At 44.0% G+C, this 22,799-nt stretch overlaps 1 protein-coding gene across 1 annotated transcript; it reads right to left on the bottom strand.

The window, feature by feature from the left end:
* Nucleotides 1–1,689: 1,689 nt before the first annotated feature.
* On the bottom strand, nt 1,690–16,021 carry LOC142216800 (intelectin-1-like). Its single transcript, XM_075284830.1, has 6 exons — nt 15,859–16,021; nt 14,903–15,150; nt 14,171–14,329; nt 12,906–13,026; nt 12,215–12,321; nt 1,690–1,842 (listed from the first exon to the last, which is right to left on the bottom strand). Exons 1-6 carry the CDS (start codon nt 16,019–16,021, stop codon nt 1,690–1,692), a joined length of 951 nt encoding a protein of 316 aa, XP_075140931.1.
* Between the last annotated feature and the right edge of the window lie 6,778 nt (nt 16,022–22,799).

Genomic DNA, 22,799 nt, shown 5'->3' with positions numbered 1-22,799 from the left:
CCCATTGCTTCTTGTACTTCCTTGTGCTAATGAGAATAGGGTAGATCCCTCTGCACTGTGACTACCTTTCAGATATTTGTAGACTGCTATTAAATCTCCCCTCAGCCTTCTCTTCTGCAAACTAAACAATCCCAATTCTTTTAGCCGCTCCTCATAGGACATGGTTTGCAGACCTTCCACCATTTTGGTTGCTCTTCTCTGGACTTGCTCCAATATATCGATGTCTTTCTTGAATTGAGGCGCCCAGAACTGTACACAGTATTCCAGGTGTGGTCTGACCAGGGAAGAGTACAGCGGAATAATGACCTCTCTTGATCTAGATTCAATGCTTGTCTTAATACATCCCAGAATTTTATTAGCCTTTTTTGCAGCAGCACCGCACTGTTGGCTCATGTTGAATTTGTGATCTACTATTATGCCCAAGTCCTTTTCCCCTATGCTATCACTTAGTTCTATTCCTCCCATACTATATATGTTTTTTACATTTCTGTTACCCAGATGTAGAACTTTGCATTTGTCCCTGTTAAATACCATTTTGTTCGCCTCAGCCCATTGTTCCAGTGTGTCTAAGTCCTTTTGAATACACTCTCTCTCCTCTCTAGTGTTGGCTATTCCTCCTATCTTCGTATCATCTGCAAATTTTATGAGTTCCCCAATAATTCCATCGTCCAGATCAGTTATACACTATGTTTTATAGATAGGATCCTAGGAGCCCTGACAGTATTCTACACTATGTTTTATAGATAGGATCCTAGGAGCCCTGACAGTGTTATACACTATGTTTTATAGATAGGTTCCTAGGAGCCCTGACAGTGTTCTACACTATGTTTTATAGATAGGTTCCCAGGAGCCCTGACAGTGTTCTACACTATGTTTTATAGATAGGTTCCTAGGAGCCCTGACTGTTATACACTATGTTTTATAGATAGGTTCCCAGGAGCCCTGACGGTGTTCTACACTGTTTTATAGATAGGTTCCTAGGAGCCCTGACAGTGTTCTACACTATGTTTTATAGATAGGTTCCTAGGAGCCCTGACTGTTATACACTATGTTTTATAGATAGGCTCCTCGGAGTCCTGACAGTATTCTACACTATTTTATGCGATTTTAAGGTGTGGTTTGTGCCAAACTTGTTTGATCCGAGACAACTCGTGGACCCAAGCCACCCTAAACGATTGCTAAAAGGTTTGTCCATCTTTAATGATATTCTTCTGTTCTCATAGGGGATAAACTGTGCCTATTTCCAACTTATTCCCCTCTCCCTATTAAACACACATGCAGTTGGAATTCAATGAGGGGGTGAGAATAAGATACTAATAAGATTTTCTGCCATCATATTACAAATTAACCTAGACTGAAAAGGAAGCATTTTGGATCTGACCAGAAGAACCATCGCCAGCCTTACTCCCCTTCTTCAAATTATCTTTATAGAATGTCTCCTGCGATCCCATATGGGATCCAACAAGAGATCCCTTTCTTTACAATTTTCTCTGACTATAAGTTTCAGAATAAACACCAGAGTGAAACAAACCTACAACCTACATTCATCAACGTACAATGTTACTGCCATACCAAGGAACATACCATATTTGAATATATGAAATAGTCAGTAGCTTTATTAATCTCCATTGTATAAAATACAAATAAGACCTAATTTCAATGGTGATTTATTCATGTCTTAGAAGGAATTCATTGGTAGAAGATAAGGATAGATGATTCTAGTAACTCCTTGCTAGTGCTCCATCCAGTGTGTGTACCAGCACCATCCCAATCCATTGCTGTAAAGTCTCCACATTGCCTGGGACTAGCTTCAGGAAAATATCCACCACCTCCGATACAGGCCTATAATATAAGGAAAGATTTACAGCAACCATTTATATCACCTATGTATGCTATCTAGAAGATTATATAAGAAGAGTTAACCCAAACTTCTACACAATGTTAAACTGCTGCAGCGTGATATCTTATGATAGAAGTCAACAAAAACAATGAAAAAGCCAAGAGGAATCCATTTATCAATGAATTTTCATTGGTGTAGTTGTCTTCTGTGTTAAGATATCACGCTGTAGTAGTTTAACCAATTGTAGAAGTTTGGATTGGCGCATAGGATTGCCATCTCTTGGTCAAGATGGTTGGGTACTATTCCGTTATCGGGCCAGCAGCAGCGCAGTTCAGCAGCAGCTTTCGGGACAGCAGTTCAGCAGCGGGAATTACAATGACATCCGAGGACTGCTGGCCCGATGCTTGTGCCCAGTAACCAGTACATCGATGACCCCCCTCCCCCATCCTTCTCCTCCTGCCAGTGCTGCCCCCCAGCTCTCCTTACATCTTCCCCGTACCCTCTCCCCGCCACACGACTAGGCCTCACCTCAGCGCTAGTACCGAGACCGAAAGAAAAGACACCGGGGCTCAATCCAGGCCCTGACAAGAAACACGCTGACTATAGGAACGGTGAGCTACAGCGAGCCGGAGGGACAAACTTTCTGCAGCGTCCGGCGGCTATCTAGTAGCATTCATTGCTCAAGATTTACGGTGAGGCCTATTACAGGGAGAGGGTACGGGGCAGATGTAAGAAGAGCTGGGGGGCAGCACTGGAAGGAAGAGGAGGATGAGGGCATCGATCGATGTACTGCCTACTACACACAAGCACGGCCTCTATCATCGGGCCAGCATCGGCTTAGTCATGTGGCGGGGAGAGGGTACGGGGTAGATGTAAGGAGAGCTGGGGGGCAGCACTGGAAGGAGGAGGAGATGGAGGGGGGGTCATTGATGTACTGGCTACTGGGCACAAGCATCGGGCCAGCAGTCCTCGGATGTCATTGTAATTCCCGCTGCTGAACTGAACTGCTGTCCCGAAAGCTGGTGCTGAAATGCGCTGCTGCTGGCCCGATAACGGAATAGTACCGATGGTTGGCACATGAGGAAATTCCAATAAGTTATCAATCCCACACAGTGGATTTTAATCCTGCCACTCAATCAGCTTTATTGTTGTCTTTTTCACAGCAAACCTAGTATACATCACAGCTCAATAACAAATCCTCAGCCACATGGCTACTAGAGATAGGTGAACTGATCTGTTACAAACTGGGTTCAAAACCGCAACCGTAGCGATTTGTCTTGGGTAAACTGAAATGGCTGCAGCATCACACATTGCACAGTGAAAATACAGGAGAAAATTGTCTGTGGTTCTGGCATCACCAGACAGCCTTTCAATCAATAATGATCTTACAATGCTTGTGTCACAAACATAATATAAGATTTCAGCAGACAGAACCATTTTGGGATGTGTTCTCGATGAAAGACACTGGTGCTATCATCATCACTGCACAAACCAAGGCAATATCTCCATTTTGCTACTTGAAAACAACAGAGCAATAGAATTACAGAATAATAGGAGGAGGATAAGTGGGATGAAGTTTAGTTACATGAGATCAATTTTAGGCAGATCATAGGAGTGGAGGAAGGGAGAATGTCTGCATTGTGCTGTGAGCTCCTGTGACTGCTGAAGTTTGAACAGAGTTCCAAATACACTGGATAGTTCACACATGGATTGCCAATAATCTTATTTTGTTAATTATTTATTACAATACAATCATTTTTTGTAATACAATGTCAGATTTGCCATTGTTTGTGTTATTTTTTGGAGCCATAGTGGTTTTTCAATAAATACATACAAAGAGATGTTCTAATAACAAAAAGCAGACCCTTGTTTAAGAGTTTTTTTTGTTGCCCAGACCCCGACAGCTTTTCCGCAGCCTACCTGGGCTTTTACTGCTCCCCGGCCTCCTGCCTAGTGATGGTGCGTCGCCTGGGACAAAAGACTCCTTCTTCAGCCTGGTTAGAGCCACAAATGGCCTGTTTCTTGCTGCCGACAGCTCAGCCTCTCCGGCGGCTCCAAAATGGAGCCGGCGCGTGCCTCTCCCGCTGACCCTCTGCACCTGCCGGCGGCTCCCTCTGTGCCTGCGCTGACAGGATCCCTGCAGAGGAACTCCCAGGGACCCGGGGATCTGCTCCAAATGCCCTCCGCTGCGACTGGCTCTGCGTCCTTGGACATGCAGGTACCGTCTGTTTCCCCCCCTGGCACTCAGAATGGCGGCTGCTCCGTTCCTCCTGCCCTCCTCCCTCTGACCACTGAACTGTGTCCCACATCTGTAGCCTACCAGCCCCTCATGGGTGCCCCTGTCTCACCTGTTCCCGTGGACTCTGTACTACTGCCTGTTGTCGCCCCCTGCAGTCTCCCGTGCTCCCCCATGCTCTACAGTGCATCCCTGCTCTACAGCCTCTCCAAGCATTCAGGGGGTCCACGGATGCTGTTTGCCCTGAGACTGAGGCCTCCTCCCAGCCTCCTGGGTCTGTCTCCTTTCCCGTGGGGGCACCTGTTCTACCCTGCGTCACCTTGGACCCCTGGCCCTTTCTGCGGGGCCTCGGCCCTACATACAGTCACATTTGGCCTCTACTGCTGCATCAGCCTCCGGACAGGAGATGGACTTTTCTTCTACTCCAGCGGTCCTTTGCGCCCCTCGCTCTTCTGACTCTTCCCAACAGGATTCCTTGTCGGTAGCTTGCCGCTCCACGCGTCCTAAATTGTCTGACATCTGGCATCTTCACAACATGCCTACTAAAGGTGACCTGGAGGGGTTGGTACGCAGAGTGGAGGAGAGGCAGGATAAGATTTTCTCTGGGTTTAAGGCCAAGCTCCATTCATTGTCTGAGCAAGTCACTGTCCAACAACAAAATACCATTTCCATTGATCACAGCCTGGAGGTGGTTGAAAAATCCTTGGCCTTCCAGTGTGACTTTAACCGACACATCTTGCTACAGGTGGACGATCAGGAAAACAGGGGCAGAAGAAACAATATAAAGCTGCATGGCATCCCAGACGCTGTTCCTACTGCTGAATTGCTCTCTATTGCTGTCTCCATCTTTAACACTGTCCTCTCCCGCCCTATAGACTCGGAGATAAATATTGACAGAGTGCACTGTGTTCTCGGTCCCAGATGTGCCACCACCACAGAGCCCAGAGATGTCCTCTGCAGGGTGCACTTTTATAGGGAGAAGGAAGAGATCCTCCAAGCGGCTTGGAAGCATGGCCCGTTCCCTTTCCTAGATGGCCAAGTCTCCCTCCTCCCGGACATTTCCCGCCGTACCTTGGCCATGAGACGGCTTCTGAAACCTACCTTACAATGTATTCTGGATTCTGGCGGGACTTATAGATGGGGTCACCCTTTCCACCTTCAGGCTCGTAGGAATGGAGCAGTTTTTGTCTTGCATTCCCCTGACCAAGCAGCCCAACTGGCGCAGTTCCTGGACTTGCCGGACTTATCCCTTCCAGATTGGCTTGAGTACCCGCTGCCACCTCCCCCACCGCTAGACCATTCTTCTTCACTGCCTCGCAGACAACGTCATGCGGAGGGTCCTCCTCATGCTTCCCAGTAATGTGGTCTTCCTTGGGAGTTTGCCTATCGCCGTCTGGATTGTGCCTCACTTATTGGACTGTCATGTGCCTTCTATTTTTCTGTGTGGTTAAGGACGTTGTTCCATGCTCTTTACCATTATAGTGGTCTCTGAAAGATTTTTTTGCCCTGGTGGCGGATGATGCGGGATCCCTCTTTGTGTCGTCCCCCTCCGGCGTGTCGCGCCCTCCTGCCTCTCTCCTCATTGGGCTAGGGTGCCTCGCGGCCTGTGGTCCCTTGGCCTTGATTATTTCACTTCTGTAATTTACTGTTGGCACGGCTTTCTCTGCTGTGTTTCTCTCTCATCTTCTGGGCCCGCTGGCTGCGGTGCACGTCCTTATTCCCTTGGGGTGCCCTAGGGAGGGCCTTTTCCTCCTGGTTCTGGCCCCCTTCATTGTTTATTCATTGTTTCATATGGTTTGGCTGTTTGGGGAATGGGTAGCTTAAGGCTCTGAACTACCTCTTCCCCACTGTTAGTTGTGCTTGGCAGCTCTCGAAGTGCATACCGTGGTGTGCCTTGGCGACCTGCTTTAGTGGGTATTCCCCACTGCTTGGTGTTTTCCGCTCCTGGACTAGCTGGTTGCGGATTTATTGATTTGACTGTCTGTTTGGTTGTTGTCTGATCTCTCCTCTTCCCACCCCCACCCCCTTTTTCTTTCTTTTTCAAAACCCCCTTCCCTCCCTTTTTTTTTTTTCTTTCTCTCCTTCTTCTTCCCCCTCAGGGCTCCGGTTGCTGATCAAGGACTCCATTGTCTTTTCTTCCATCAACACCAATGGCCTCAACACTCCTGAGAAACGGTCCTCCTTGCTCCGCCTGCTCTGGGGTAAGAGAACCCATGTTGCCTTTATCCAGGAAACCCATTTCCGTGAGGGGGCCTCACCCTGTCTCTCCTCCCCTAGGTTCCCTGATGCTTACCACAGTTGTTTTACGGAGTCCAAATCCAGGGGAGTTAGTATTCTCATCAGCCGGTCTATCCCATGGAGATTCATAGCATCCTTTCTGGATGGATCGGGGAGATTCCTTTTGCTAAGGGAGAACTGACTGGCTCTCTCTTCACTCTGGCCAACATATACCTACCTAATACGGATCAGGCTAGGGCCCTAGAGGGTATCCTATCCACTTAAATCCATGCAACCTAGCAAGGCCCCCGGCCCAGATGGCTTCCCGACCTCTTATTACAAAAAATACTCCTCGGTGCTGCTGGACCCTTTAGTTTGTGTCCTTAATTCCCTAACGGCAGGTGCTCCCCCTCCCCCCGACTTTACCCGAGCCCATATCACGGTCATACACAAGGAGGGAAAGGATCTGGCCCACTAGCTACCGGCCCATTTCCCTTCTTAATGTGGACCTGAAAATTTTCTTCAAAGTTTTGGCGATGAAAGTTGGCTTTCCATCTCCCTGCCCTGGTGCACGCCGACCAAGTTGGTTTCATTCCTACTCGGGAAGGTAATTAATGCCATCCATTTTGCCCACTCTCGCCGCCTTCCTCTGTGTCTTCTTTCTACTGATGCAGAGAAGGCGTTCGACTGGATAGGTTGGCCTTTAATGTTCACGGTCTTGGATCATATTGGCTTCGGCTCCTCCATGTGTTCATGGATTTCTGCATTGTACTCCAATCCTTCGGCTTGCACGAGGTTTAATGGAGTACTGTCGTCCTACTTCCCGATCAGGAACGGCACGCGCCAGGGCTGCCCCCTCTCCCCCTTGATTTTTGTGCTGACCCTGGAACCCCTACTCCGTCGGATTAGAGCCAATCAGGCTGTGGTGGGTTTACGAGAGGGTGGCAGACACTTGAAGATTGCAGCCTATGCGGACGACCTCCTATTTTTGTTGCAGGACCCAGTCATCTCTCTCTCGGCCTTGATGTCTGAGCTCCAGTTGTTCCATGATTTAACCAACTTTAAGATCAATTTTCAGAAATCGGAGACACTTAATGTATCACTCCCGTCGGGGATCCAGTCCACTCTGGAGTCTTCCTTCCCTTTTCAATGAAATGGAAAGATGGCGCTCTCAGGTCACAACAGGATTTTATTGAATAAAACAATGATGCACTTATCAGGTGAGAGGCCATTTGGTCCTTTTAAATTACATCTTCTGGTTATTTCCACCAAAATTTATCAAACATTCTACACTATATAGTGTGCTCTGTGGCTCTTGTTTTTTATTCCCTTTTCAATGGTCTAGCTCAGTCATCAAGTATTTGGGGGTGTGGATCTCTGGGGTTCTTGGTTCTCTGTATGCCAATAATCATCTTCCCCTTCTGCGTGTAACCCGTGCGGATCTGAAGCGCTGGTTGAGGAGCACATATACCTGGTTTGGGCGCTGCGCTATTTATAAAATGAATGTTATGCCGCGCTTGTTGTACCTGTTCCAGACGTTGCCAGTACATGTTCCCCCAGCGTTCTTCAAACTCCTCTACAGTGATTTGATTTACTTCATTTGGCAGGGTAGGCGTCCTAGACAGGCCCAGTCTATCCTTACGTTGCCCAAGCAGTGCGGTGGTTTGGGTCTCCCCGACCCCAGCAGGTATTATGAGGCCTCTTTGTTGCAACGGGTCCTAGATTGGTGCCATCGTTCCTCCCTTAAACAGTGGGTCCCCCTTGAACGTGCTTTCTATAGCATTCCGGTACACTTGCTCCCCTGGCTGGACTCCAAGTGCCCGCCCTCCCTGAGGTCGCACCCTACCATTGCACCTACCCTCCGGGTCTGCAAAGCACTTTTCCCTAAGGAACATCTCTCCCCTTCTCCCTCGCCTCTGTTCCCCATTCTGGGAACCCGGCCTTCCCGGCCGGACTCTCTCCTGGCCCGTTTAGACAGTGGAGATCTGCTGGCCATTGTAAGGCTACTCATTTTCGGTCCTCACATTCCTGGCGCTCTCCTCAAGATCTCCTTTCTGATCCGGACCTACCTCAACTGGGACCGTGGTGAGTTCTCCAACTCTCCCACTTTCTTTCCTTGTTGCCAGACCCTGGGGGCTTTGATAGACCCTCCACGAAATTTGAGCAGGCTTGCTTGGGATCGGGTCCGCTCCGGCATTCCCTTTCAGATTTTTACTCTCTTTTGATCTCCCCTCCCCTGGGCTACAGACCTCCCTTCCTAGCTAAGTGGGAGGTGGACCTGAAACTATCTCTCTCGGATGCACAATGCGCTAGAGTCCTTGAGTTCACCCATAAATGCTCAGTGGCCAATAAGTTTCAGGAGGCGGGCTACAAATTATTGACCCGATGGTACCTCGTCCCCTCGAGGCTGCACAAAATTTTTCCCGCCTCTTCTCCTGCTTGTTGGCGCTGTGGCTCTGGGGAGGGGACCCTCTTACATGTGTTTTGGGATTGTCCTGTTATCACTGATTTCAGGACTGGAGTTCATAGGGTTCTCTGCCTTCTTTTTGCTCCATTTGTCGGATCTTCCTCTTCGCTCATACCGCAAATCCTCTATGCGCCATATGCTTAATGCAGCTAGGGAGTGTATTCCGGCCCTCTGGAAATCTACTAATCCCCCCTCCCTCCGCCATTGGGTTCGTAAAGTGGAAGATATCAGGACCATGGAGGACCTCACTGCTTCTCTCCGAGAAATCCAAGCCTATATGGATGCCTGGATGCCCTGGTTCCTTTTCCAGGGCACTCAATCCTTCAGAGACATCATTGGTTGAGACCCTCGGCGAACAGTTGGTGAGATTTTGATCCTGGAGCCCTGGGTCCCCCCCCCCCCTCTTCTCTTTCTGCTTCCCCCTCCCTTTTTTTTCCCTTCCTCACTGGTTCTCCATATTGTGATTGTATTATAATTGCTGTGTTTTGTCTTGTTATGAATTTCCCCTTGCTACTTCCCTTATTATCCCCGTTCATACTGGTCGTGCTTTCATCTGTCCCGAGTTTGGCTGCGTTGGTCTTTCGGCCTTGCCCTGCCTCTTTGTTGTATTTGTTTTTGTTTCTATTTAAATAAAGAATTTATGGAAAAAAAAAATCAAAAATTTTTTTTTGTTAATGACAATTTTTTTTTTAAAGAGATACTAATGCATGCAAGCCTTGCTTTGCAATTTTTTTGAAGTTTTTATATAAAGAAAAAACTAAATGAAAGAAAATTTCTACATACTCACATGAAATGTCTTTTGGCAAAATATACTTTGCAGTGTGAATGGCATTGGGAGATGAAGTGAGCAAGACTGTTCTACTCTATTTCCTGTGATCTTCATTATAGACAGCCAACAGCTACACCTAGCACATGGTTGTCATTATCCTCATTATCTCCAAAAATGTTCTGCCTCCTCTTCCACACCAACGTCAGTCATCCATAATGGAATGTTTGTTAAGGAAACATCAATATGTGCCCAGTCATGGTTTGTGGTTGTACAACTTAACTTGCACCTGGCCAAGGTGCTGGTGGTGCAGTTACTGTGGAACCATGTAGTGGATTCCACTACATTTCACCAATAGATGGCAGGCGCTAGTTCCACCCTGATTGTTCAGGTCCAGTTCCAATACCATGCAGGGCCCATCTACCTCTGGATCCTTCTCTCTGGATCGTTTACTTCCACCATCTTCACCAGGGAAAGCCGTTGCTTCCTTCTCTTTTCATGGGTGTAAGGTGAAACGCTGCCGTGCAGTTTTACAATTAATGAGCCTGGATCAGAGGAGCAACACAGTGGAAGAGATGCTTTGCTGTATTTTGCAGAAAGTATCCCGCTAGATGACTCCTCATCAACTACAACTGGGCAATGTTGCCGGTGATAATGGAACCAATATTGTTGCTGTATGGCGCATATCCAAAATCTAGTGATTTGACACTTTATTAACTTGTACGGTGGCTTAAAAGAGGTGCTCCTCATGGCCAGAAAAGTCTCTGCGCATTTCAGTCCTTCCTATGTCGCAAAATACACCCTTCTTAATTTGCAGCAACAGAACAGTCTGCTTTTTTACCACCTTATTTGCAACGGTCCAACTCAATGGAGCTTCACCTTAAACATGATGGAGCATCTGTACGAGCAGCAGGTGGTGAACGATCATTGCATGCAGCAGACCACAGGGATAATGTGGCCTGGTCCGTCAAATTACCACCACTGCTACCACTCAGGGAGACATGTCCACTGCTTACCATTCGCTCCATAAACATACATGTGAACGTCACTTTGACATAACTTTAGCTGTATTTGCCTTAGTGAGCTAGAAATTGGATAGGTCCCTAGTAGGCCTAACAGTGTCATACAATAAGCCATTGTAAGGTGTGGTTTATACCAAACCTGTTCGGCCCAAAACTAATCTTGGATCCAAGACACTTGAACCCTAAACAAAACAAATCTTAATAGGCTCAGCCATCTCTACTGGATACTAACTAATGTCCCTGACTATGAGACTCTGGGCCAAACCCAACTTTCTCAGACTTTTCTCTCATACCCTGCTTTCCCTAGGGTGAAATAAGCACATATATATATATATATATATATATATATATATATATATATATATATATATACACTCACCGGCCACTTTATTAGGTACACCATGCTAGTAACGGGTTGGACCCCCTTTTGCCTTCAGAACTGCCTCAGTTCTTCGTGGCATAGATTCAACAAGGTGCTGGAAGCATTTCTCAGAGATTTTGGTCCATATTGACATGATGGCATCACACAGTTGCCGCAGATTTGTCGGCTGCACATCCATGATGCAAATCTCCCGTTCCACCACATCCCAAAGATACTCTATTGGATTGAGATCTGGTGACTGTGGAGGCCATTGGAGTACAGTGAACTCATTGTCATGTTCAAGAAACCAGTCTGAGATGATTCCAGCTTTATGACATGGCGCATTATCCTGCTGAAAGTAGCCATCAGATGTTGGGTACATTGTGGTCATAAAGGGATGGACATGGTCAGCAACAATACTCAGGTAGGCTTTGGCGTTGCAACGATGCTCAATTGGTACCAAGGGGCCCAAAGAGTGCCAAGAAAATATTCCCCACACCATGACACCACCACCACCAGCCTGAACCGTTGATACAAGGCAGGATGGATCCATGCTTTCATGTTGTTGACGCCAAATTCTGACCCTACCATCCGAATGTCGCAGCAGAAATCGAGACTCATCAGACCAGGCAACGTTTTTCCAATCTTCAATTGTCCAATTTCGATGAGCTTGTGCAAATTGTAGCCTCAGTTTCCTGTTCTTAGCTGAAAGGAGCGGAACCCGGTGTGGTCTTCTGCTGCTGTAGCCCATCTGCCTCAAAGTTCGACGTACTGTGCGTTCAGAGATGCTCTTCTGGCTACCTTGGTTGTAACGGGTGGCTATTTGAGTCACTGTTGCCTTTCTATCAGCTCGAACCAGTCTGGCCATTCTCCTCTGACCTCTGGCATCAACAACGCATTTCCGCCCACAGAACTGCCGCTCACTGGATGTTTTTTCTTTTTCGGACCATTCTCTGTAAACCCTAGAGATGGTTGTGCGTGAAAATCCCAGTAGATCAGCAGTTTCTGAAATACTCAGACCAGCCCTTCTGGCACCAACAACCATGCCACGTTCAAAGGCACTCAAATCACCTTTCTTCCCCATACTGATGCTCAGTTTGAACTGCAGGAGATTGTCTTGACCATGTCTACATGCCTAAATGCACTGAGTTGCCGCCATGTGATTGGCTGATTAGAAATTAAGTGTTAACGAGCAGTTGGACAGGTGTACCTAATAAAGTGGCCGGTGAGTGTGTGTATATATATATATATATATATATATATATATATATATATATATACATCTTTGGCAATATTGTTACTTACATGTTCTGAATTACAGAGATTATTCACTTTAATTCCAGGACATAGCGCAATTGCTGCTCTTTCAGTGTTTAAAACTCGAAATTGGATAAATCCAGCAGTGAGAGAACCTGTGGATGAGAATATAATATAAATGTTATCATCAAGGTTATATTATACATTATATAATATAGTGTCCATGAAAACTGAATGTCTGTTGATCTCATCCATCAGAGAATCAGAACAATGGATATACAATTATAATTCCTGATTGTCGGATATTAATGAAAGACTTGTGTTATCTAGGATTTTACATAGGACTACGATAATGTCTACTCTTACAAGGTAAATGAGAAGATGAGAGCAGGTGCCTGGAGATCACATAGGGGAGGATACATACTGTATGTACCCAGCTCTATATAAGTCTCAGAATAAGCAATGCAAATACCTAAACTCAAAGATGTGTTATAGCTTTCGAAAAAAAATCTTATGGCAATTGCTTATGGCTTAAAATAATGGAAAGGCTTCTATCACCATCACAATCCCTCCTGCTGCAGCACCAACACTGGTCTCTAGTTACATTGCATGCAGTGATGGTACAACTTATATCAGCTTTTGGAAACACCACTAGGACCAACCTGGCATATGTCCATCAATATGGTTTGTACAAGTATGAATACATCTTCTCTATTATCAAATAAAATGACAATCTTACCTCTTGTATTCGGTGCATGCAGACTGAGTGTTTTCTCTGCACTCCCATGATCATAAACTACTGGTACAGCCGGGCCATTGTCAGCAGGACATGAGCCAGTGTTATATTTTATAGGATATTTCTAAAAGAGAAAAAATCATTTCAGGGCTTGTTCACATCTGCGCCCGGGTCTCCATTCTGCAGGTTTCCGTTTCCTGCACGACACTGGGCAGGGGACGGAAATCGGCAGTCATGTTTCAAACCCATTCATTTGAATGGGTTTGGAAAGTGTCCAGCCGTGAGCGCCGGTGAGCATGCAAGTGGCACTGGTACTACTACTAATGCATCCCTTACTAATGGAAGAAAATAATCTGTTATTTCAGTCTGTTTTCTTTGGTTAATAATTAAGATACACGGTGGGAGGAACAACATTTGCAAGGAGTTTGTATGTTCTCCCCGTGTTTGCGTGGATTTCCTCCTATTCTACAAAAACATACTGATAGGAAATAATGTACATTGTGATCCCTATATGGGGCTCACAATCTACATTAAAAAAAAAAATTGTGGGAAAAAAACATTGGAAGGATGGAAGAGAAGGAACAGTTTCTACCTCTTTGTCAGCATCACCACCCTGTGTAGATGGAGGGGGAATGAGGACCCGGGTCGGGGTCATGGTTTAGGAACTGGAACTCAGACTGGAAGAGGAGGAAGACTCTCTCTTTGATGCAGAGGGAGCAATTGATATGTCACAGGAGGAAGAGGAGGAGTTGGAGGAGGGCCAAGTCTCATTCAGTCCTCCTGCCCCTCTACTGTTTGTGGGACAGGGACCACAGCGGTAGAAAACAAATGGCGAGTGTGAAGTTAAAGGGTTATTTCTGGGTCAAGTGGGGTTTTTAGTGTAAAAGAAAAGGTGTTGCCTGTTGGAAAAAAATTCTTTCCAAGTGATAGATTTTTTGGAATATAAAACACTTTTCTAATATATGGTAACTAAAAACTTCAATATACTACAGGACTTTTTTGCCCCTTTTTCTTGACATGAAGGTTCTTTGGGGATGAGTGGCAATGCTGTCTCTTCCCTTCTGGGTTGAGAGACCATCATCTTCCAGCACGCTCACACGGCTCCTGAGATGCTTCTACATTTTTCAGGCAATTTTTATAATATGTCCCTGCTAGGTCTTGAATCCAGGACCTCTGCTATATAAGGTGACAACATAGTGCTGTATACACTCCGCCCCTATTAAGTTGTGTACTGGATATAATGAGGAAGAAAAAAATTCTACAGTTACCTTATAAAGATGGAAGAGATTTCCTCCATTGGAAGTCAGGAAGCCATTTTGGGTGTGATATCTTAGAAGAGATTTATTCTTCCACAGGTGGAGGGGAGTCTTGTTCGGCACATGCCATAAACCCACATTGGCAGCAGAGATATCATAGTAACCAGGATTCTAAATAGATAGGATAAAATATATAGTATTGTGCAAATGTATTAGGCAGGTATGGTCTTGGTGGTGTTGGACATTGCAGCATATCAATTATACCTACAGAAATGCTGGCAGTTTCCCTATACTTTCTGTACAAAGCACTACAGGAAGAACCGCGATGCGTTGCTGCCACATTTTTTCTCGCAACGCTTTTTTGCTATGGGACACCACGTGGGGCCTTAGTCTAAAAGACACTTTCAGAACTGGTTGCAACAAGATTTTCAGTTTAATGTCATGTTAAGGGTCCTTGCACATGACCAAGTACCATCCCTGGAAAACGGTCCATATGTGGGCAATACCTGTACTGAACTGGGCCGTGTGTATAGGAGTCACTGTATTCCATTCCTTTTGTGGACATTCTTGGCTTTGGCTCAAAATTTTGCAACGAAAAAATCTGTGTTTTCACAACGTGTAGCTTTATAGTGATTTCCTCCTGATCCATGTAATCTTAGTAAGATGTCTGCATGAAACCGATGTCTGCCGATACTTTTTATACGACAATATAGTTTTTCAATGATATAATAAAGTAATAGTCACCTTGTAGTCATCACTGGTGGCCCCATCAGCGAGCCCAAATGTGGCATAATTTGCCCAGTTCCCGTCTCCTTCAGGATTGTTCTGATTGTTCCCTTGTTGACTGGACCAGCGATCCCCGGTTGTGCACTTTCCATTAATATTGTTCTCGTGTATACTTGCCACTAATGTCCAGCCTCCTCCATTGGTTGTCATGTCACAGAAAGTTTGGTAGAAAATTCCATATTCCGTAGTTAAAGTATAAATGCCATCTGTTAGCACAGAAATATTCAGGATTTACCGTAAAGATTATAATCATATCATAGTATATTATGGACAATTTAGCTTGAGTGTTAGGTATAGTGTCTAAACCTGTAGCCGATGCATTACCCTATTCCTTAGTATTGCTTCATAGAAGGCATTACTGTCTATGGGAAGCAGAAAGGCAAGACTAATGGGCAAAGGAGCAAAAATTGTATCATAGAAAAGCAAATTTAATCTGCATGCAAAAACTGGTTGCCACATTCAGGGATTTTGGCATTAATCACGGACGCAAAATAACGCCACGTCTACGATCCTCACTCCCATTGAAATGAATGGGAGCTTTTGCGGAGCGCAATCTGCCGACACGTGTATACGTGCCAGATTGCGCTCCACTTTCCTCCGTGTGAACTCACCCTTAGAAGGGAGAACACAGAGGAGGGTGTTGCAGCAGTCCAAGTGGGAGGTGATGAGGGCATGAAGCAGCATTTTTTTTGGCTCGAGGTAAAGAAAAGAGCAGATTTGAGAAATGTTTCAGTAGGAGGTGGCCGGAGATTTTAAGGGCCTGGATTTGCCATTTGAAAGACAGGAGAGCAATGCTGTGTATATGGACTTGGCACATGGAGTGACTCTCTATTGGTTTAGAGCTATATGGCACCAAATTTTTTCAGCAAATAGTTATACTGATGAATTTCTTTCAACACAAAAAATGGGCTCACCTTTGGCATTGGTGTCGGACTGTTTGATTTCCTTGCAGCTCCTGTACTTGTTGTCACAAGGATATTTACTTGTTTCGTCTTTGTCCCAACATGCCAAGAGATTTAGAATATTTTTCTTCTTCTCAAGATGGAAATTATTGTCTGATAAAATATGACAAGACATCTTGTAACTGTATCTCACTAGAGATATACGAAAAAAATTACAGCTAAATTCTAGGGATAGGATTTTTTTTTCCTTTATAAAGTTTTTCTTGTTTCTTAACTATATATGGAATTAACTATATTAGGTAATAAAAAGTTACACTATTTTTTTTAATATATTTTCTCCCAGTTATCCTCCCTTTTTCTAGATCTCTTTTTTCTTTAAGGAAAAGGGAATAATCTTCTTGACTTCCAGAACTGGATATACAGACTTCAGATGTTCTTTGTAGTTGGTCTCCAGTCTAGCTAATAGATGAGGGTCTTAAATAGAGACCCGCTCTATTAACCCCATATTTACTTATAGGACTTTCAAAAATGGGGTATCTTAAAGGAAAACTAGGCCTAGAAATGAATGATAAAACAAGTTGCCCCAATTGACTGTAAGTTTGCAGCACTTTCTTATAGAAATCCTAAAGTACACACAAGGATTAAAGCTAATGCCCCAAGTAATGGGCCGCAGTGAAAAAGTGCTGCGGGAAAAACCATGACAAAACCACAATAGTGGCAGGGGCCACACGGTGGCTCAGTGGTTAGCACTGCAGCCTTGCAGCACTGGGTCCTGGCGTTCGAATCCCACCAAGGGCAAAAAACCATCTGCAAGGAGCTTGTATGCTCTCCCCGTGTTTGCATGGATCTCCATCCCATATTCCAAAGACATACTGATAGGGAAAAAGGTACATTGTGAGCTCTGTGTGGGGCTCACAATCTACATTTAACAAAAAAAACAAACAAACAAACAAACAAAACAAAACACAATAGTGGCTTAGTTTAAGGTGCAGAGCTAGCAATGTATTTCCCCTACTGCAGGCAGAACATAGCAGGGAGGCCTCTACTCCAGACAGTTATCTTACAGCCTGTCACAGGTCTATGAGAACGAGACAAAGAACAGAGTTGTGTTCCTGAGATACAAAATAAAGATTTCTTTGTCTATTTCTTAGTTTTGATTGTAATACAAGACAATAAGGGATCAAAGGAAAAATTAGACTAACCTTAAAGTTTCAGAAGACCAGAAGTGTCTGTTAAAAGTACAAAATTTTACCCTAGAAGGGCTGTACCATCCATGAGGCAAGGTGAGGCTCTGGCCTCAGACAGCAATTTCCCAGGAGTGCAGAGGATGACAATTTAGTCTGTTGCCTCGCACTCCTGTACAGGCCCATACACATCTGTGTATGTAGGAAAAACTGTATATAAGTGTGATGTATATTAGACTCAAGTGCTTAAAGGTTACTTAAAGGTGTAATTCTCAGTATCTGCTCCGATTCCGGAGGAGTGGAAGATATTATATAGGGATTAGAGATGAGCGAACAGTGTTCTATCGAACTCATGTTCGATCGGATATTAGGCTGTTCGGCATGTTCGAATCGAATCGAACACCGCGTGGTAAAGTGCGCCATTACTCGATTCCCCTCCCACCTTCCCTGGCGCCTTTTTTGCTCCAATAACAGCGCAGGGTAGGTGGGACAGGAACTACGACACCGGTGACGTTGAAAAAAGTAGGCAAAACCCATTGGCTGCCGAAAACATGTGACCTCTAATTTAAAAGAACAGCGACGCCCAGCTTCGCGTCATTCTGAGCTTGCAATTCACCGAGGACGGAGGTTTCCGTCCAGCTAGCTAGGGCTTAGATTCTGGGTAGGCAGGGACAGGCTAGGATAGGAAGGAGAAGACAACCAACAGCTCTTGTAAGAGCTAAATTCCAGGGAGAAGCTTGTCAGTGTAACGTGGCACTGACGGGCTCAATCGCCGCAACCCAGCTTTCCCAGGATCCTGAATGGAATACACTGTCAGTGTATTCCCGTATACCCGATATATACCCCGATACCCGTTCCAACGGTGTGCCCCCCCACCTTCACCCCAGAAATACCCTGCAAGTCCCCTAGCAATAGAATTGGGGCTATATACACCCACAATTTTTACTACTGGTATACAGTGCCATTGTCTGACTGGGAATTCAAAGAGTATATTGGGAATACAAATACCCTCATTTCTTGCTACTGCCATATAGTGCCAGTTTCTGACTGGTAATTCAAAGAATATATTGGGGTTACGTGCACCCACAATTTTTACTACTGGTATACAGTGCCATTGTCTGACTGGGAATTCAAAGAATATATTGGGAATACAAATACCCTCATTTCTTGCTACTGCCATATAGTGCCAGTGTCTGACTGGGAATTCAAAGAATATATTGGGGTTACGTGCACCCACAATTTTTACTACTGGTATACAGTGCCATTGTCTGACTGGGAATTCAAAGAATATATTGGGAATACAAATACCCTCATTTCTTGCTACTGCCATATAGTGCCAGTGTCTGACTGGGAATTCAAAGAATATATTGGGGTTACGTGCACCCACAATTTTTACTACTGGTATACAGTGCCATTGTCTGACTGGGAATTCAAAGAATATATTGGGAATACAAATACCCTCATTTCTTGCTACTGCCATATAGTGCCAGTGTCTGACTGGGAATTCAAAGAATATATTGGGGTTACGTGCACCCACAATTTTTACTACTGGTATACAGTGCCATTGTCTGACTGGGAATTCAAAGAATATATTGGGAATACAAATACCCTCATTTCTTGCTACTGCCATATAGTGCCAGTGTCTGACTGGGAATTCAAAGAATATATTGGGGTTACGTGCACCCACAATTTTTACTACTGGTATACAGTGCCATTGTCTGACTGGGAATTCAAAGAATATATTGGGGTTATAAATACCCTCATTTCTTGCTACTGCCATATAGTGCCAGTTTCTGACTGGTAATTCAAAGAATATATTGGGGTTACGTGCACCCACAATTTTTACTACTGGTATACAGTGCCATTGTCTGACTGGGAATTCAAAGAGTATATTGGGAATACAAATACCCTCATTTCTTGCTACTGCCATATAGTGCCAGTTTCTGACTGGTAATTCAAAGAATATATTGGGGTTACGTGCACCCACAATTTTTACTACTGGTATACAGTGCCATTGTCTGACTGGGAATTCAAAGAATATATTGGGAATACAAATACCCTCATTTCTTGCTACTGCCATATAGTGCCAGTGTCTGACTGGGAATTCAAAGAATATATTGGGGTTACGTGCACCCACAATTTTTACTACTGGTATACAGTGCCATTGTCTGACTGGGAATTCAAAGAATATATTGGGAATACAAATACCCTCATTTCTTGCTACTGCCATATAGTGCCAGTGTCTGACTGGGAATTCAAAGAATATATTGGGGTTACGTGCACCCACAATTTTTACTACTGGTATACAGTGCCATTGTCTGACTGGGAATTCAAAGAATATATTGGGGTTATAAATACCCTCATTTCTTGCTACTGCCATATAGTGCCAGTTTCTGACTGGTAATTCAAAGAATATATTGGGGTTACGTGCACCCACAATTTTTACTACTGGTATACAGTGCCATTGTCTGACTGGGAATTCAAAGAGTATATTGGGAATACAAATACCCTCATTTCTTGCTACTGCCATATAGTGCCAGTTTCTGACTGGTAATTCAAAGAATATATTGGGGTTACGTGCACCCACAATTTTTACTACTGGTATACAGTGCCATTGTCTGACTGGGAATTCAAAGAATATATTGGGAATACAAATACCCTCATTTCTTGCTACTGCCATATAGTGCCAGTGTCTGACTGGGAATTCAAAGAATATATTGGGGTTACGTGCACCCACAATTTTTACTACTGGTATACAGTGCCATTGTCTGACTGGGAATTCAAAGAATATATTGGGGTTATAAATACCCTCATTTCTTGCTACTGCCATATAGTGCCAGTTTCTGACTGGTAATTCAAAGAATATATTGGGGTTACGTGCACCCACAATTTTTACTACTGGTATACAGTGCCATTGTCTGACTGGGAATTCAAAGAGTATATTGGGAATACAAATACCCTCATTTCTTGCTACTGCCATATAGTGCCAGTTTCTGACTGGTAATTCAAAGAATATATTGGGGTTACGTGCACCCACAATTTTTACTACTGGTATACAGTGCCATTGTCTGACTGGGAATTCAAAGAGTATATTGGGAATACAAATACCCTCATTTCTTGCTACTGCCATATAGTGCCAGTGTCTGACTGGTAATTCAAAGAATATATTGGGGTTACGTGCACCCACAATTTTTACTACTGGTATACAGTGCCATTGTCTGACTGGGAATTCAAAGAATATATTGGGAATACAAATACCCTCATTTCTTGCTACTGCCATATAGTGCCAGTGTCTGACTGGGAATTCAAAGAATATATTGGGGTTACGTGCACCCACAATTTTTACTACTGGTATACAGTGCCATTGTCTGACTGGGAATTCAAAGAATATATTGGGAATACAAATACCCTCATTTCTTGCTACTGCCATATAGTGCCAGTGTCTGACTGGGAATTCAAAGAATATATTGGGGTTACGTGCACCCACAATTTTTACTACTGGTATACAGTGCCATTGTCTGACTGGGAATTCAAAGAATATATTGGGGTTATAAATACCCTCATTTCTTGCTACTGCCATATAGTGCCAGTTTCTGACTGGTAATTCAAAGAATATATTGGGGTTACGTGCACCCACAATTTTTACTACTGGTATACAGTGCCATTGTCTGACTGGGAATTCAAAGAATATATTGGGAATACAAATACCCTCATTTCTTGCTACTGCCATATAGTGCCAGTGTCTGACTGGGAATTCAAAGAATATATTGGGGTTACATGCACCCACAATTTTTACTACTGGTATACAGTGCCATTGTCTGACTGGGAATTCAAAGAATATATTGGGGTTATAAATACCCTCATTTCTTGCTACTGCCATATAGTGCCAGTTTCTGACTGGTAATTCAAAGAATATATTGGGGTTACGTGCACCCACAATTTTTACTACTGGTATACAGTGCCATTGTCTGACTGGGAATTCAAAGAGTATATTGGGAATACAAATACCCTCATTTCTTGCTACTGCCATATAGTGCCAGTTTCTGACTGGTAATTCAAAGAATATATTGGGGTTACGTGCACCCACAATTTTTACTACTGGTATACAGTGCCATTGTCTGACTGGGAATTCAAAGAGTATATTGGGAATACAAATACCCTCATTTCTTGCTACTGCCATATAGTGCCAGTGTCTGACTGGTAATTCAAAGAATATATTGGGGTTACGTGCACCCACAATTTTTACTACTGGTATACAGTGCCATTGTCTGACTGGGAATTCAAAGAATATATTGGGAATACAAATACCCTCATTTCTTGCTACTGCCATGTAGTGCCAGTGTCTGACTGGGAATTCAAAGAATATATTGGGGTTACGTGCACCCACAATTTTTACTACTGGTATACAGTGCCATTGTCTGACTGGGAATTCAAAGAATATATTGGGAATACAAATACCCTCATTTCTTGCTACTGCCATATAGTGCCAGTGTCTGACTGGGAATTCAAAGAATATATTGGGGTTACGTGCACCCACAATTTTTACTACTGGTATACAGTGCCATTGTCTGACTGGGAATTCAAAGAATATATTGGGGTTATAAATACCCTCATTTCTTGCTACTGCCATATAGTGCCAGTTTCTGACTGGTAATTCAAAGAATATATTGGGGTTACGTGCACCCACAATTTTTACTACTGGTATACAGTGCCATTGTCTGACTGGGAATTCAAAGAGTATATTGGGAATACAAATACCCTCATTTCTTGCTACTGCCATATAGTGCCAGTTTCTGACTGGTAATTCAAAGAATATATTGGGGTTACGTGCACCCACAATTTTTACTACTGGTATACAGTGCCATTGTCTGACTGGGAATTCAAAGAATATATTGGGAATACAAATACCCTCATTTCTTGCTACTGCCATATAGTGCCAGTGTCTGACTGGGAATTCAAAGAATATATTGGGGTTACGTGCACCCACAATTTTTACTACTGGTATACAGTGCCATTGTCTGACTGGGAATTCAAAGAATATATTGGGGTTATAAATACCCTCATTTCTTGCTACTGCCATATAGTGCCAGTTTCTGACTGGTAATTCAAAGAATATATTGGGGTTACGTGCACCCACAATTTTTACTACTGGTATACAGTGCCATTGTCTGACTGGGAATTCAAAGAGTATATTGGGAATACAAATACCCTCATTTCTTGCTACTGCCATATAGTGCCAGTTTCTGACTGGTAATTCAAAGAATATATTGGGGTTACGTGCACCCACAATTTTTACTACTGGTATACAGTGCCATTGTCTGACTGGGAATTCAAAGAATATATTGGGAATACAAATACCCTCATTTCTTGCTACTGCCATATAGTGCCAGTGTCTGACTGGGAATTCAAAGAATATATTGGGGTTACGTGCACCCACAATTTTTACTACTGGTATACAGTGCCATTGTCTGACTGGGAATTCAAAGAATATATTGGGGTTATAAATACCCTCATTTCTTGCTACTGCCATATAGTGCCAGTGTCTGACTGGGAATTCAAAGAATATATTGGGGTTACGTGCACCCACAATTTTTACTACTGGTATACAGTGCCATTGTCTGACTGGGAATTCAAAGAATATATTGGGAATACAAATACCCTCATTTCTTGCTACTGCCATATAGTGCCAGTGTCTGACTGGGAATTCAAAGAATATATTGGGGTTACGTGCACCCACAATTTTTACTACTGGTATACAGTGCCAATTTC

Source organism: Leptodactylus fuscus, chromosome 8 (genome assembly GCF_031893055.1).
Source record: "Leptodactylus fuscus isolate aLepFus1 chromosome 8, aLepFus1.hap2, whole genome shotgun sequence".
NCBI classification, from domain to species: Eukaryota; Metazoa; Chordata; class Amphibia; order Anura; family Leptodactylidae; genus Leptodactylus; species Leptodactylus fuscus.
This window is presented reverse-complemented; position numbering and strand designations above follow the sequence as displayed.

What these genes read in the sequence shown, in the direction of transcription:
- LOC142216800 (XM_075284830.1), bottom strand. Translation starts at nt 16,021, where the DNA reads ATGTCTTGTCATATTTTATCAGACAATAATTTCCATCTTGAGAAGAAG. An exon ending in CCACCAGTGATGACTACAAG is followed by an intron (nt 14,330 to 14,902) that starts GTGACTATTACT and finishes CTATCTATTTAG; the next exon opens with AATCCTGGTTACTATGATAT. An exon ending in ATCTCTGTAATTCAGAACAT is followed by an intron (nt 1,843 to 12,214) that starts GTAAGTAACAAT and finishes CTTATATTATAG; the next exon opens with GCCTGTATCGGAGGTGGTGG.